This window comes from Capricornis sumatraensis, chromosome X (genome assembly GCF_032405125.1).
Source record: "Capricornis sumatraensis isolate serow.1 chromosome X, serow.2, whole genome shotgun sequence".
Classification (NCBI taxonomy): Eukaryota; Metazoa; Chordata; class Mammalia; order Artiodactyla; family Bovidae; genus Capricornis; species Capricornis sumatraensis.
The window spans coordinates 10,746,078-10,764,409 of NC_091092.1; the positions used below are offsets into that span (position 1 = coordinate 10,746,078).

At 36.0% G+C, this 18,332-nt stretch overlaps 1 protein-coding gene across 1 annotated transcript in view; it reads right to left on the bottom strand.

The window, feature by feature from the left end:
- Nucleotides 1-18,332, bottom strand: part of NRK (Nik related kinase) — a 122,450-nt gene that overhangs the window by 43,614 nt on the left and 60,504 nt on the right. The window contains exons 5-12 of the mRNA XM_068962949.1: nucleotides 15,332-15,457; nucleotides 12,117-12,227; nucleotides 10,606-10,696; nucleotides 7,463-7,593; nucleotides 5,540-5,594; nucleotides 2,951-3,029; nucleotides 1,713-1,888; nucleotides 74-137 (exon numbers count right to left, since the gene is read on the bottom strand). Coding sequence (XP_068819050.1) covers nucleotides 74-137; nucleotides 1,713-1,888; nucleotides 2,951-3,029; nucleotides 5,540-5,594; nucleotides 7,463-7,593; nucleotides 10,606-10,696; nucleotides 12,117-12,227; nucleotides 15,332-15,457 — 833 coding nt within the window. The remainder of the gene's footprint in view (nucleotides 1-73; nucleotides 138-1,712; nucleotides 1,889-2,950; nucleotides 3,030-5,539; nucleotides 5,595-7,462; nucleotides 7,594-10,605; nucleotides 10,697-12,116; nucleotides 12,228-15,331; nucleotides 15,458-18,332) is intronic.

Genomic DNA, 18,332 nt, shown 5'->3' on the forward strand with positions numbered 1-18,332 from the left:
CACAACAATATGGGATCAACTGTCTTACATGAACTGCTAACATCAAATTATATATGTAAGTTATCTAACGCACCTGAATCTTCTCATGGTATACTGCTCCTTAATAGCTTCTTCTCTTTCAAAGATCAGAGGTATTCCTTTTATGAAATAGAAAAAAATAACGCATAATAATCAACAGAAATTAATAAATCCACCTTAGTCAATTTGCACCCTTTACTGCTCAGGATGCTGAGTGAATTTACAAGAACAAGAGGGCTGTAACCCTTCACATCACATCTACTGGTGGTATAGACAATATCCTTCTTCCTAGGCCTCCTTTTGTAGCACAGTTATTCCACAGAGACTAATTTCTCTCTGTATAGGAAAAAAAAAATAGCAATCTGATTGCTGCAATTCTAAAGAGAAAAAATTGAAAAAGGTAAAGGGACAAAGGGACAAAGAGAAACTCCAGATGGTTGGTGAGCATGGCTTACAGGTATGTACTACGGATGGAAGGACTTTATGGTTTGGGCCCACACCTATCTTTGGTCCTTTTAATGAGGATCTTGAAAATGAGGATCGGGATCGTTGGTCCTTTCAATGAGAAGGCAAAAATCTAAATTCCGGTTTTTACAACTAACACAGTGAAAATGTTTGGCATCTTTCCTGTCACCTGTGCTGCACTGAAATACAGACACTTATAGACAAAAGAGTTTTCTTTTGAATTTCCTATACTAAAAAGTTTAGGACAACTATATTGACATTATCCATCATTCTATACAAATGTGACTTTTCCTGCAGATTACATTTTGGAAATTTTGCAACTCTGGAAATTAGTGAATTCTCAACTAGATGTGGTACCCATTCTGAGATTGGTCGACTTTTATGATGATACTGGTCCAATAAATTCTCTACCATGGTTAAATACATTAATTCCTTCTGCTTCTCACTCAAAAATAAGATATGTATAGTTATGTAGATGGAAGAAGATTGGCTGCAGTCAATCCTATAGTGCATCTGAGAATGCCTGCTATCTTTTTCAGGCTCCCCACTTACCATTCCATTATCACTCAACTCTGCATATGGCACCCTAAACTAAATGCAAAATATGCCATATAACCTATCAAGTTGGAACTTTCTAAGTAGTTTCCTCTGGATTTGATGAATAACCATCCTGTCATTTTTGGCATTAATATCTAGAAGCTTAATTTTATTTGCATAAATTGTGCTTTGTTAATTACATCTTAAAGTTGGAGATTAATACATAAAACCAACTATGTGCAGTTCACTGATACGGCATCAAAAGTAGCAGTCAATAAGTGATTAATTATAAATCCATTTATCTAATTGGAGTTAACAATGAGAAAGAACAATAAGATACAGATTTCATTATCTTGTGTTTATTTCTCCAGTTAGTTGTCTTAAAATAAAATTAGCACATCATAAAATTCTTCTTGAGGCTTTCAAAGGCCTTTGTAAATATGAACGCATGCTAGCTGAACTAGCAAAAATTTATAATCTTATGTGTGTATGTATATATATATATATATATATGATCAGGTAAGAGATAATGAATTAAATGCACATGGGATATTTGTGGAAAAGCTAAATGTGAAAAGGTCTCAGACCTTAATTTCAACTTAATTCTTAAATATTATTTTTCCTAAAAAAATAAGAAAAATTTCCCTCATTTGAATATTTATTCCAGTAAAATGAAGATTTACATATCCTACCTTTTTTCTGTCTCTTTTTAATGATTCCAGTAAGATGCTTCTTTAATGACTCAACAACATGTCCTTCATTTTTTATATTCCGAACAAATGGGTGATGAAGCATGTTTGCAGAAGTAGGACGAAATAGGAAATTTTTTATCATGCACTTTTCCATGAAATCATGGAACTTGCGGGACCTAAAAGAAATGAATCAAAGAGGTAAAAGAGCATTCTCAGGTATTCCACACCTCCCACCTCCACCCACATGCCACTCTGAAGGTCATATTTTTGGAGAGAGTTGTCTTAGCTGTAATAGTCTTTTCAATAACCAGATATCCTATAGCTTGACAATGTACATTACACAGCAATGCCATTCAAGCCTCAGAAGAGGCTGGAGTCAATGATATTTTCTACCCAAATAATAGTAGAAACTTCAGTGAGTTCAGAAGAATTTGTGTGATAAAAAAGGTGAGTGGTGGGATGGCAATTAAGTGGTTGATGTGATTTATGCAGACCATGAGACCAGACTGGTCATCCCACAGTAGTCATATTTTGAAGCCTGAGTGTTTTGCTTGACTATGTGCACTTTGAGCTCTAAAGCTGTCCATGTAATGATCCAGAAAAGGGTGTTATGTCACCAGGACTGATTAATCTTATAAAATGGCCCATGGAAACAGATGTGACCAGAAAGCCTGAATCTGTGGGAAGGGTTAAATTTAATCACAAGGAAGAATGTCAGCAACTGAATCATAGTAACCACTTTTACCAGGGCAAGTAATATACTGAGAATAAGCAAGAACTTCACTTACTAGTTCCAAAAACTTCAGGAAGAAAGATTTTTAAGTTTAGTTGGGCTGTAGCACTCTGAGAGAACAAGTCCTCTTTAGGTTCTATGGATGTTTAGTTTTATGGGTCAAATGACTGGGCTATACATCACAATCACTGACTGCCTATGTAAGCTCAGTGAGAAACTTCACAAAAGGCTTCCATTGGTCCAGCCCATTACAGGAGATAAAACTGAATACGTCACTAATGCCAGGACAGTACTGTCATGATAATCTACCATGGAGAGTATTATTTCTATTTGGCTAGCTAGCTCTTAATGAATAGCACTCATTTAGACTCCTTAAGGTATCCGTTTTCAGGAAATATTGTCCAATAAGGATGTGGAAACAGGACTGATCAAATGAATTAAAACTTCTTTGCTATATAAAAATATCAAGTTAATGTGTTTAAAAGATTAAGTCATTCATCTTTACCATCCACTGGATTTGACTTTGGGAGCAGATTCTCGCAAAATAACAAATAAGGCTTCCAAAGGTTGAAGGTTACACAGGGCTGCAAAGGAAAATAGATAAGTTTAGAATGAGTAAGAAAGGTAACTACAGAACAAACTCCTAGTTCCAGAGGGGATTCTCAGTGTTCTTTCACATATCATGTTGAATAGACACCGAAGAATAGACATGAAAGGAGGTAGTCAGAGGAAAAGCTGACTTTAATACAAGCTGTCCATTATATAAGATACTAAAGCTTCACTATTTCCAAGTGGGACAAATAATAATCAATTACACAAGGTTAAAATTTTGAAATGTGTGATTGATGATTTATATCTAGAGAAGCCAAAAATACAGGTGGAGTCAAGTACTCTTTTGTGCTTGTGTACTGCCGGTATCCTCCCCAGTTGTAAAACTGGAATATGTAATTATAGGCTGAAAAGTCAACCATACTAGTAACTATGCATAAGAATATGCAAACAATGCTTTAGTAGTCTAAAAAGATGAGAATAATCTGGTTTGGAAGCTAACAGTCCTAGGAAAAGAAGTAGATACAATGTAACTATTAACGGGCCTCCTAGGTGGCACTAGTGGTAAAGAACCCGCCTGCCAATGCAGGAGACATAAGAGACATGGGTTCGATCCCTGGGTCTGGAACATCTCCTAGATGAGGGCATGGCAACCCACTCAAGTATTCTTGCCTGGAGAATTCTCATGGACAGAGGACCATGTTGGGCTACAGTCCATAGTGTTGCAAAGAGTCAGACACGACTGAAGTGACTTAGCACGCACACACAACTATTAAGAACACACCCTCTAGATTAGATCATCTGTGTTCAAATCCTAATTCCACCTTTGTGACCTTGGGCCAATTACTTACCTCTCTGTGCTTTGGTTAATTCATCTTAAAAACAGGAAATATATCAAGAATTCCTTCAAAGAGTTGCTATGAGGATTAAATGGCAATGTACCTATAAAAGTGTCTGGCACAGAGTAAGCACTTAATAAATATTAGCTATTGATATTATAAGAAAGATTTTAACTATCTGGCACCTCAATTCTGTGCAAAATTACTAGACTTTCATTCTCTTTTTCAGAAACACAACCATACAAAGAAAAGCCTATTCCAATATGTGGTATATAAATTCATTACCTCATTGGCTTGGGAATTCTGGGCTTTTCAATAAGTATTTAAATATGTGTCTCACTTACTTATTTCCTCTTGTGTTTTGATTAAAGAAAACTGGCAGTGCAATAATTCCCCAAAGGAGAGCCATAGTGTAAATTTCACCTAATACTAAAAGTGTGTCATTCATGTGAGGACAATTTGATATTAATAACTCTTTAGAGGAATCCTTCCTCTCCCAAAATATATCTCAAAAAAAAAAAAAAACCTCTCCAGTGCCAAATTGGCCTCTCATAGTAGTATAAAGAAAGTCCCCAGGGTAATTTCATTAGAATAATATAAAGGCCATTGTTCAAAGGTCAAGCTTTATATAAATTAATAGAAGGTGCAGTGACCTGATCTCCATATCTGACCTAGCTTTAACCCATGCCCATTCTGTGATATGTCATATTCCAAGGGACACCAGAAATTCTTGATATTCCAAGGGACACCAGAGATTCTTAACAATTATAATACCACTATTTCTACTCCTTGAAATTACTCCCATTAGTCATGAAACACAGTGCTAAAACAGCAGATATTGTACAGATGAAGCACATAGGCACATGGGAACCTACAGGATCTGCTTGGAGAGGGAAAAGCAAGGCAGTTGCAAGCCCTGCCCCCTGACATACACACTTCAGGCATTTCTCTCACTTCTCATAAATACTATGAATGTGTTTATCACTCATATTCTTGGATTTAGGTATTGAGAACAGCAAATATGCCCTGTTTATGGGATTATACATTTGCTGGTTATGAATCATTTACACTCAAGTTCACATTCTACTTTTACTTTCCTACCAGAAAGCAGTAGTAACCTGAGAGAATAGACTGCTGACAGGCTACTTCAATGAAGAGAGGGAGGGGGAAAAAAGAGAAAATGGAGCCTACTGAACAAGGAGGGGCAATGGAGTGGCTGGTAGGAGCATGGAAGGCACCAATGATAGCTGGACTGACTCCAAAGTGGGGAAAAAAGCTTCCTTCTCAATATTGTTGAGGATTGGCTCAATTAAAAGGAACTACTGGCGGATTTTCTTAACTGGCACAGTCTGAAGTATATAAGTGTAACTGTTCAGGAACCTAAATATTTCATCAGTGAATATGTACTGGAACGCCTTTAGATTCTGTTTGGTTATTACTATCATGACCAAATGTTACTGAGGCTAAATTGAGTCAATACTCAATCAGCCTAAAATAAGATATCTTAACAGAGAAAAATAAAAACTCTTCTTACAGACATATCTGGCCATTCTGACTATGGCATTTCATAACTGGGGAAGACCATCATTTACAGTTTGGCACGTGGTGTGGCACCTGTGTGATCAGTACAAGCTGACTGGTACAAGTGGCAGATTTGTACAGCATGTTTCCATAACTTTTAACCAACATCAAATATTATTACTCACGAGGAGCCCCTTCGGCCATTTCAATAGCAGTGATTCCCACAGACCACACATCACTCTGCAAAGGAAAAGATGACCAAAAAAAAAAAAAAAGTCACTTAAAAGTGGGAAACAGATAGTATTTAGAATCTCTAAACAATCTTTGGCTGAGGGGAGGTACCAATGCCACAGCCATTTTATGGGTTTTCTTCATTATAGACTGATGTTATAGGAAGATGTTATCTGACCCTATGACCAGCCAGTACTGTACTACACAAGTTGATATGGGTGGGGATTCAGTGAAAGGAAAATTCATCTTGGATGTATTGCTATTGTTACCTTAACTGAAATACCAAAAGGAATTTGTTGTAAAGAAGTCCAATCACATACTACTAGCTCTAAAGAAGTCAGATCTTAGGTAAAAGATTTAACACTTTGTACCTCAATTTTACCCTATGTAAATTAGGGCTTCCCTGGTGGCTCACATGGTAAGGAACCTGTCTGCAATGCAGGAAACACAGGCGACATGGGTTTGATCCCTGGGTCAGGAAGACCCCCTGGAGAAGGGAATGGCTACTTACTCAAGTATTCTTACCTAGAGAATTCCATGGACAGAGGAGCCTGGAGGGCTACAGTCCATGGGGTCGCAAAGAGTCACACATGACTGAGTGACTAACACTTTCTTTTTTTCACTCTCAAAATAGAGATGATAATAATAGGACCCATGTTATAGAACTAGCATAAATATTAAATGAAATACTATATACATAAGCACTTTCAGGAGTTCCTTGAATACAGGAAACTGAGGACAGAATGATAATTCTAGAAAATTATACATTTTAGGAGGCTCTAGGAAATGATCTTCGCTACTGTTAACTGTACTTTGTTTTTTAGAATGCAGAAAGGGCACAGGGCTAGAAGTGCACTGTTTGGCGTAATGACTCCTAAACAAGTTAACTGAATTATTAAAATACCTGCTTATAGATGTCTTAGCTTCAAAGAGTTGTTGTGATGATATAGGTTTAAGTATTCTTTAAGTTATGTGAGACTGAAAATTTAAAATGTATAATTAATATGGGTGAAAGTCCTTGGAAGACTGCCAAAAACTGTACAGCTATAAAGCATTATTGTTACAGCAAGTCACTTAAAGAGCATTATACTTCCATTGTCTCCATAGCTCCTAATAGCATTGGCTCTCAACAGATCTGCTTGCAAATCAAGCAGAGGGCATTTAAGGGAAAAGGAAAAGAAATGAAATTTGAATTAATCAACTTTGAGTATTGAGTCCTAGGTTCCACACAACGAAACCACAATGAATTGTTTGGATGAGTTATGATGTGGAGAGTGAGTGTGGTTTTTCCAGTCTATAGCAAATGGGGTGTTTTCTTTCCATACCAACTTTTAAAAATGTGTACATAGATGTATATTGTCCAAATTGCAGCTTCAGTGGAAATTTTAATAAATAGCATAAATTGTTACTTAATCTGTCTATTCCACTGATTTTCTGTGGTTTGGAGCTGAACCACGCCAAGGACTTTCTCCATTACCCTGAGTAATCAAATTATTATTTTTTTTTTCTTTGGAGCTAAGTTACTGTGGGGATTAATAATTGGCTTTACATTTATTCAGTTTTAAGTGTATAAAGCAGTCTGTCCCTGGAAGTTAAATTTCCATATAAAGCCACATAATATAATATTCTTTACCAAGAAGTTGTAAGCAAGATGAACTAGACATTCTTCCTCAAGTATGGATAACTCCCAATGGTCTACTTTGCCTACATTCTTAGAAAATATTAGTTTTACACACATCATCAAACCACATATAGCAATAGTGGCTAGTACTTCCTATTTAAGTAGTGGTTTTTATTCTTTTATTTCATAATTTAAAATAAAAAGTCAAAAGTCCTTTACAAATTTTGTCTCCTACTATCTGAATCTTTACACTTACTCTGTAATCATAGGAGCGTCTGGGGTCCTCATCACAGTCAATCACTTCAGGTGCCATCCAGTATGGTGTCCCAATGAAGCTATTTCTCCTCCCATTAATTCTGCTCACCTGGGCACTCACTCCAAAATCCACTGCAAAATTCATTTGTCAAAATAATTAATGAGTAACAAAAAGCTCAATAAGTTATTGCTTTAACTTGGAAAGCCAATACAAAAGCCACAATGGATAACAGATTTTCATTCCAGCCCAGCAAACTTTACCATGAAGTCTACTCCAGTAACACTGGGAAATAGGCTTTTGCTGGTATTTATGTTGGAAAGAGATTCAGCAGTGCTATTATAAATCTACAGTAGGTTTGGCTGAATGTTTACCATGAATATTAAAAATAAAGTTCCATCAGTATACCCTAAACCTCTGAAGTGATAACATATGTAGTGTTTGGACCTGCCACCAAGCTGGAAGAAGACCAGCACTATAAGCAACATCTAAGAAATCAAAAACTTATTAGTACTTTATTAGGAAGTCTCACTCATGATGTTAGAAAGTCCTACTACACTAATAAAGAAAAATAAATTTATGCTAAAATTTAGTTTAAGTTCTTCTACAGATCTTCTGAACCAGATGCAAATATTTAGTGTGGTATCCATATCTCAGCTTAGACTATTAAAGTTCAGTCTTCTATTCATCTGTGGGATATATTATATGAAAATATTTAGTATGGTATCCTCAGAAACAGACAGAAAAAAAGGCTAAAGTAGACTGGGGTTATTTAGTCCAGAAAAAATAAAACATGGATGAAAAATGAAGTAGATTTTCTAATTTAGAGTGGTTTCCAGGAATCTAGAGGATGGCTAACAACCCTGACTGAAAAGTAGTTTAAAGAACTTAGGAAAAGAAAAGAAAAATTAAAAAGTTAAGCGTTTAAGGCAGTGTTAAAGGAAGGACTAATAAAAACAATGTCAACACAATGTCCATAATACATGAAAATCATTGGGTGTTGCACAATCTCATTATCTAGACACTTTTTTTTTTTTTGAGAATAGGTTACATCAGAGTTCAGCATTCTCACCACCCCTGAGGGCCAACTTTAAGGGCCAAGAAATATCTATGAAGGCCATAAGCTTATATATGACATTCAAAGAAGAAAAGGAAATGAGCAAAGACTGGAAGAAAAGAGTGATAAATGGAAGAAAACGGGAAAAAAGAACAGCTGAAATTAAAAGTAGGGATGAGATCCCACCAGTGGCATCATTCATTTTTCCTCACTGACTTAGGGACCAGAATATGAGGGTTATTGATCAGTTGCGACTGCAATATAGTCATTGTCCAGTCTCTCTCCTTTCTGTTACTCCCTTTGGGTTTTGCTTCTTCAACCTTCTCCTTATAACTTGTCATTTAAAAATATTGTGGGATCTAAGAAATCTAGAAACCAATGTCTAAGGGTTATATAGAGATAAGAAGCCTGAAAAATTTTAACCCAGTGCTAAAAGGTCTCTCCTACAGAGTCAAGTACATGATCTTTAGTGCAGGGACTTTGTGACAGCTTTTTCAGAGGCTTTTCGCTTACTTACAATTTCTCTTCTGTGATGCAGATGATAGGGTTGGCTAGCAACTTGACCCAAATATATGGGAACACTGCCACATGTGAACACAGAATGTAGCTGTGTGACATACTATATCCATGCTGCACATTTCACTGTGAGATCCAAATGACCCTCGTGTATTTTAACACAGTGTCTTAAAATTCTGTTTCTAGCTTTTTAGCTTTTAGACACAAAAGAACAATACATTTACTTCAAATTACTTTTAACTTACTGCAGGAACAATTATTACCACATGCTTCTTCCACAAATATTCAGTGAAAAGCATTCTTAGTGAAGGAACAAAAACTCTATTCTGGTTATATTTATTTGGCAGGAAAAATGGGAATGATCTTAAGATCATGCTAGAGATATGGTAGGGAAGCCCCTGGTGGCTCAGACGGTAAAGAGTCTGCCTGCAATGCAGAAGACCTGGGTTTGATCCTTGGGTCAGGCAAATCCCCAGGAGAAGGAAATGGCAACCTGTTCCAGCAATCTTGCCTAGAGAATCCCAAGGACAGAGGAGCCTGGTGGGCTATACTCCATGGGGTTGCGAAGAGTTGGACACAGCTGAGTGACTTATAAACACACACACACACACACACACACACACACACACACACACACACACAGATATGGTAGGAAAGAATTGATATGATTAAATACAGGATTTGATGCCAGTGATTTTATGTTCTATATCAATGAGGTCATCTGCCATTAAATAGTGCTGACATTATTTATATGATATTATTTAGAAATCCACCAACAATATTTATTTTAAACATTAAAGAGCACAACATATTGTTCCCTGTGTGCCTGTGAGACAATATAATAATTATTTTCAATTAATTATACCATTCTGAACCCTGGAACTGAAAGCTAGAAACTCTGGATTCTAGATTTCTAATTTCGAATTTGATTTGGATATTACTGGAGCATCATTTCTAACTTATATCAGTTCTTTAAATATTTGAGGGAAAATTCCAATGAAGCGATTTGTGCTTAAGTAAATTTAAAAGTTCTTAGATATTCTTTGGAAAATATGGCTCTGTAATGTGGAAGAATTGTCTTTTTGTTTAATCCTTGTTCATGACACACTACTTGCACATGGTAAACACTCAATTAAATTGTTGAAATAAATATAATAGCAGATCCCACCAAGAGTACTGGAGTGGGTTGCTATGCCCTCCTCCAGGGGATTTCCCTGACCCCAGGGCTCAAACTCGCATCACTTGTATCTCCTGTATTGGCAGGCAGAATCTTTACCACTGAGCTGCCTGGTAAGCCCAACAGAAGATAAAGCAATGACCAAAATGTAAAACTCCCATTTCAAAACTGTTGTTCTCAAAATGATTTCAGAAACAGTTAGGTGCATCTTTCTCTTGTCCCACATCCCTTCCCAAACAAAATTTCAAATTTTGATTTATTTTGCAGGCAGGGACAACATAGTGTAAATAAGTAGAGGGAGATATTAGTGACATGAGAGAAAACAGTAATCGTAAAGGGTTTTTCTCTGTTAAGATATTTTGGGGTTCATTTAAAGTATTACAAGAATAAACTTACCTAGTTTTACTTCAGCATTATGAGTCAGTAGCACATTTTGACCTTTGATGTCCCGGTGAATTACACGGTGTGAATGAAGATGAGCTAAGCCCTGCATATACATACATATATACATTTATATAAAAAAGCAAGATCAATATATAGTTTTTCTCTTTTTCTGGTACTGTTTTTAGCATTTTTGGAAAGACTTGTGGTAAGAAAAATGGCCCAGATTTGCATTTTTCAGACAAAATTCTTCTTTAGGCTGGAATTACTACAACCAGTTCCCAGAAATAGTACTTTCAGCTATAAGGAAAGGAAAATAAATCAGGACACCCATGAAAGAGAAAGAACACCAAAAATTAATACTTGTATATATTGGGCCATTTACCTTCCTTTCTAGTCTCCATTTTTCCAACTAACTACATGACTAAAGACCTGGATATCTGAACTATTGTAGCTCAGCCATTGTTTTACTCTACTTATCCAACCATTTGTTTAGTCCAAAATATTTTCAAGTCAACCTTGTAAGGCTGAGAATTTGGAGGAATATGGAAATTCACTTTAAAGTACTTGCCATTTGTATTGGTTTACCATGCTGTCTCCAGACCATTCACCACTAAAACTAACCCATGCCCTGGTTTCAGTAAGATTGCTCTACATACTAACAGGAGATTAATAATAGAAATAACAGTAAAAACAACTAATATCAATTGAGTCCTTATTCTTTGCCAAGCACTGTGCTAAGCACTTTACATGGAGTCAACTCTTAAATCCTCACAGCAACCTTTTAAGGAAGATGCTAATTCCACCCCAAATTACAGGTGAGGAAAATGAGATTTGAAGAAATTAAGTAATTGACTCAGGGACACACAGCTAATACATGATGAACCAGAATGTAAAATCAGTCCAGAATTTGCACTCTTAACTATATACACTATTACCATGAGTGAATCCAGTTAAGATAGCATTCTAATATTTTATCAGCGATGCTGTTCAGTTCTGTTAACATCCTTCTTGGGTGACTCTAAGCACTTAAGACACAAAGAAAAATTGAGTTTGGTAGATCAAGAAGACTGTCATTTTCATCCAATTTGGTGTTCAAAATAAGGAATGTTTTAAAAGTTAAGACATTGTATTCAGAGAGGATATCTGTCTGCAAAAGAGTTGTAGATGACTTGGAGCCATTGAGTAAAACGGATTTCTCAGCCTATCTTAATCTCCAATGATAGTGCTATGCTTTGAAAAAAAAAAAACAACTCTAAAAATCACAACAGCTTAACACTCTAAGTTATTATACCCATGATCCACCAAACACTGTAGTCTGACTCTGAAAGAGCCATTAAAAGCCATGATTTGGAATGACATTACATCAAAGCTGCTTTCTCTAAAGCCTTTTGGTTTTTTTCAGTATCCTGATCCAGAAGTTTAGAATTTTTAGACCATCCTATATGAGCAAGTATAAGACACACTGTATATATTACCCCCAGGTTTTTTCAAGGTCAGGGGCAAATGACTATATGAATGCTCACCTGGAGGATTTCTCGGCAGATATAAGCAATCCAATCTTCCTTCAAACTCTGATTTCTGGTCATTCTCACTACATCAGTGACTGAGCCTGCTGCACATAACTCCATCACCATCTGCAGGGAAGCCAGCAAAGAAAGTATCAAGACTTAGAAAGTAGTTCTCTGAAAATATCTGGAGAGTTTTAGTTCATATGGCTTACATGTATATGTTATGTTTAGACATTAAGATACTGCAAAGACTGGCTCAATTATCTGGTAGGAAGCTAGTAGAATAAAAAGAACTGAAAAAAAATATCCAAAGATCTCTGGAGGGAGAGAAAGGAGGTACCACACCAGGGATTTTTAAACCAGGAGGTGGGATTTGAGCTAAGCCTTGAAGGATAGGTTGTGTTTGGATATGCTCAGAAAGAAGAACATTCAGCTTATTGAAAACAGAATGAGCACATGCCTTTAGAAAGAAGCTTGCACAGGGCTAAGTCTGAGTGATGACTGGAGTAGCACAAAAAAGACAGTTGAGGAAATAGTTTGCGGGTGGAAAAACAGGATATGGAGGGTATCTCGAAACAATTTACACTTAAGCATTGACTAGATTTGTTTTTACTGTTGTTTTATTTTCAAGTTTTAGAATATTTTCCCCAAGATACTAGCAACATACAACCTGAAGGGGGAAACTGTCAGTTCCATTACTGTAGGGCAATCTTTTTCCAAATAAACTGCTAAGGAAAGTCTATTTTAAGGCTAATATTCTGACAGTGTCTCATTCAAATTTTACTTTATTAACAAATGCAATTTTTCAGGAAATTTGTTTTTGCCACTAATGCATCAGGAGCCTTACGAGCAAATTTGCTTTCATATATTAGCTAACTAGAGGACTGACCGATGTGAAGGAGAATCTGCCTATTATAATCAATTTCACAAACTTCTCTTTAAGCGCAGGTTTATGCACTAGTGCCAATGTCAAATGTTAATACTACTTTGTCAGTAGAACAAGACATGCCTTTTTAAAAAAACTATAGGTAAGATAATTATGGCCATAGATGAAAGGAAGTAAAAGGATAGGCCCCAAATCATGAATATTTAAAAGGTATACCTTATTTCCTTTTGGAATGCTAAGATTTTCCTTTCAGAAAATTGCTTCCTTATTTTATATTTGTTCACAATTGATATAACACGGAGTCTTTTCCCTGAGTACACTATTCCAATAAACAAAGATAAGAAAAGCAGCCTAACAAACCAGATAGTGCAGATAAAGCACAAAAAGGGTAATTTTCATGTCTACTACATCAAATGGTTACAACACATACACTGTGGTAACGGAAGCAAAGGGGCTCATTTTGAACCATGGCAAACATGAATTAAAGTCATTCACTAAGGCGAACACTGGAAAATCTTGCCAGTATTACCTGAGTCAGAAGAGTTCTACTATGAAAAGAATGTACGACATTCTCATTTTCCCGAATTTGTATGCACAGTGCATGGCTCTACGTTATAAAGGGTAATTATTTTCTTATTTGCTTCCTATGTGTTCAGATTTACACAGGAAAGAAAGTGAATGGTCCCAGGAAAACTCTCACCTCCACAAATAACTTCTGCATGCAGTGCCTATTTATCCTTCAGATATCAGTGTAAGAAAAAGTTTTTCAAGGAAGAGTTTTCCTTTCCCTAACTTAGATTCCTTTGTTATTTGCCCACACAAAAGCATGTTACTTCCCTTCTGACCAATTATACATTTATTTGTGTGACTATTTGATTGATATTTGTCTTCACAAATAGACTGTAAGCTCCAGTGGGCCAGAGCCATGTAAATTCAGCTTATGAATGTATCCTCAGCATCTAGGAGAAAGCCTGGACACAGATAGCTTTTGAATGAATAGATGTTATATGACTGAATTAATTGAGCACTGAGAAACATATCTAATAAGTAGACTGCCATACTGTCAAGAGTAAAAAAAACTTGTAAAAATATATTTAAAGACAAATGCTGCATGCCCCTGCCAAAAAGAATTAAAAAAAAAAAAAACAGTAGCTATGAAAAACGCACAGTGGTATTTAACAAAATTTGAACTGGCGTTGGCAGAGAATAGACGATTTAGTTAACTGGACATTTAGGAGAAAATAGGTTTAAACTGAAGGTCTCTAAATTTGAGGGTTCTCAAAATGTGGTACCCAGACGAGTATCATCAACATCACTTGTAAACTTTTTAAAAAGTGCAAATTTGTGCACTTCCTACCCTAGACTAACTGAATTAATAACTCTGTGGGTGGGGCCCAGCAACTTGTTTTATTAGGATCTCCATGAAATTCTGTTTCAGGTTAAAGTTTGAGAACCACAGCTTCAATTCAATCCCTTGTTGAAACCTTCCTATATTGCCCACTATCCTGCTTCCTAAAAGTTCACACATAAAATGTAACAGAATCTTTCTTTGATTCTTAAAAATTTTGAAAAGTCTCAGGTATTATTTAAAAAATACCACTCTTAACTTGGCCTAGAAATGCAAGAGAATGTACACTGACCCCAGATGATGATGTTCTAAATATTCCTTTTTAAATAAAGATATACTTGATTGAAGCTAATTTTCTTGTGGTTTGATTATGTCTCCTATGGGAGAGGGCAGCAACAATTCTGGTAACTGTAGCATGGGTTTCAGTTAGCCTTTAAAATTTATAGCTCATTGATTTGTAATTCATGATACTATAGGCATGAAGCCTAAGAAAAGGATAAGTCAACTAACCATTTAGAAAAACAGTTTCTAGGAATTATGTTTAAAGATAATTGCACTTAGCAAACACTTAAATTGCACTCATATACTCATTCCAAGTGTGACTTAGAATACATATTTATTATTCAGTCATTGGGCCCAAATCCATCAGGTAATCTCCTTAGCTTTATCTTTAATTTATAAGCAAATGTATTAGCTACATAAAGTTAAAAGCAGCAAATCTCTATTTGAAAAGAAATATGTTAGATATTTCCAGTATTCATTTGAGTCTTCTCACATCTTACCCCTGAACCCCTTGCCAGTCACCTAATTTATTTTTCCATATTTTATCACTCCCATTTCCAGAAATTAGAGGACATTTTTTTTCATACTACTTTGAGCAGTTGCATACTTAAGTTCTTCTGTAGGTGCACAAAAATGACATCTCATTTATGAAAGTATATGTTCTGAAGTGAGCCTTAGTCTAATGCAATAAGATCAAGGTAACTAAATACACACCCAAAGTTGATGCCTCTGGCCAGGGGGACTCAGCTTGAAAAATGCACCGTAGAAGGACACAATGTTCTTGTGGAAAGAGTACTTCTTCAAAAGGTTGAGTTCAGTCCTGAGATCCTCTTCTTCATCCTATAGAATAAGGATAGTAAAATTCCTAAGCTATGCCACTCAATGACTATGGTATCCTAAGCTATAGTAGATCAAAGAAGGAGAATCGTATGGCAACCCTTTATACCCTGCAACAATGTATTATAATAAAATCTCAACTAGAATTCTCAGAATGGAGATGTGGGGTTAACTGGGAATTTGGGAGAAAATAAAGGTCAATTGAGTATCTTTTAATTCAATGGTTCTTAAAGTATGATCCTTGGACCAGCAGTGACCACTGTATGAAGTTTGCACTAAATGGAATCACCCAATGAAACTGAAAAATTCAATGGTTTTAGTATATTAATAAAATTATTCAACCATAAGAACATTTTTGTCAACCCAAAAGGAAATCCCATACTCTTTAGCTATCACCCCCAAATTCTGCCACCACCTCCCAGCTTCAAGCAACCACAAACATTTTTTCTATCTCTATAGATTTATCTATCCTTAATATTTTATATAAATGAAAATAATATAGTATATAAACTTTTATGACTAGTTTGTTCCCCCGCCCCGGGTTCATCCATGTTGTAATACATATCAGTATTTCATTCTTTTTTATTTACCATCCATCAACTGAAAGCTATTTCTACCTTTTATCTAGTATGAATAGTGCTGCTATGGACATTCATTTCAGCTTTAGAGTAGATATATATTTTCATTTCCCTTTGGTATATACCTGGGAGTAAAATCGTTGGGTTAAATGGTAATGCTATATTTAACATTTTGATGAAATGTCAAACTGTTTTCTATAGTGGCTATACCATTTTACATTCCCAAATGAATGATGGTTCTCATTTCTCTATGCCTTCACCTCACACTCATTATTTTCTTTTTAATTATTATAACATCATAGTGGGTGTAAAGTAATTATCTCATTGTAGTTTCGGTTTGCAATTCCCTTAAGACTGATGGAGTTAAGGATCTTTTCATTGGCTTACTAGGCATTTTATGATCATCAGAGGCGTGTCTAATAAAATATCTTTGCCCCTATTTTTAAGTTTGGTCACTTGTCTTTTTATTATTGAATTGTAAGGTTTATTTATATATTCTATATATAAGTACTTTATAAGATATGTGATTTGCAATTATTTTCCCCCATTCTGTGGCCAGTCATTTTACTTTCATGATAGTGTCTTTTGAGACACAAAACTTTAAATTTTGATGAAGTCCAATTTATCGATTTCTTGATTTGTTGTTTGTACTTTTGGTGTCATATCTAAGGATCTCTTGTCAAATCCAAGGTCACCAAATCAACTCCAATCTTTTCTTCCAAACATTTTATAGTTTTAGCTCTTATATTTAGGTTTTTTATCCATTTTGAGTTAATTTTCATAGAAAGCAGGGGACCAATTTCATTCTTTTACCTGTGGATATCTAGTTACCTCAGCATTATTTGTTGAAAAGTCAAGTCTTTCCCTATAAATCGTGTTTTCATTCATGTTGAAAATTAGTTGGCCACATGTATATGGAAATAATTCTATTTCACTGATCTATATTGAAAAAGCAAGAGAGTTCCAGAAAAACATCTATTTCTGCTTTATTGACTATGCCAAAGCCTTTGACTATGTGGATTACAATAAACTGTGGAAAATTCTGAAAGAGATGGGAATACCAGACCTCCTGACCTGCCTCTTGAGAAATCTGTATGCAGGTCAGGAAGCAACAGTTAGAACTGGACATGGAACAACAGACTGGTTCCAAATAGGAAAAGGAGTACATTAAGGCTATATATTGTCACCCTGCTTATTTAACTTCTATGCAGAGTACATCATGAGAAACACTGGGCTGGAAGAAGCACAGGCTGGAGTCAAGACTGCCAGGAGAAATATCAATAACCTCAGATATGCAGATGACACCACCCTTATGGCAGAAAGTGAAGAAGAACTAAAGAGCCTCTTGATGCAAGTGAAAGAGGAGAGTGAAAAAGTTGGCTTAAAGCTGAACATTCAGAAAATGAAGATCATGGCATCTGGTCCCATCACTTGATGGCAAATAGATGGGGAAACAGTGGAAACAGTGGCTGACTTTATTTTGGGGGGCTCCAAAATCACTGCAGATGGTGACTGCAGGCATGAAATTAAAAGATGCTTACTCCTTGGAAGGAAAATTATGACCAACCTAGACAGCATATTAAAAAGCAGAGACTCAACAAAGGTCTGTCTAGTCAAGGCTATGGTTTTTCCAGTAGTCATGTATGGATGTGAGAATTGGACTATAAAGAAAGCTGAGTGCCGAAGAATTGATGCTTTTGAACTGTGGTGTTGGAGAAGACTCTTGAGAGTCCTTTGGACTGCAAGGAGATCCAACCAGTCCATCCTAAAGGAGATCAGTCCTGAGTGTTCACTGGAAGGACTGATGTTGAAGCTGAAACTCCAATACTTTGGCCACCTGATGTGAAGAGCTGACTCATTTGAAAAGTTCCTGATGCTGGGATTGAGAGCAGGAGGAGAAGGGGACGACAGAGGATGAGATGGTTGGATGGCATCACTGACTCAATGGACATGAGTTTGGGTAGACTCTTGGAATTGGTGATGGACAGGGAGGCCTGGTGTGCTGCAGTTTATGGGGTTGCAAAGAGTCAGACACAACTGAGCGACTGAACTGAACTGAACTGATCTATATGCCTATCCTTATGCTTGTACCACGTTGCCTTGATTAATTGAATTCTAAATTTTCTAGTTTGAATTGTCCTATAATTTTAAAAGATATGCTTAAATTCATTATTTTCCTAATCACTACAGTGGTAAATATGTTATAAAGCTATCAATCCAGTGGTCTGAATTCCTAGCAGCTATAAATTTCATTTCATTGTAAATAAAAAAAGCTCTCCTACAGCATCTATAAAAGTTCA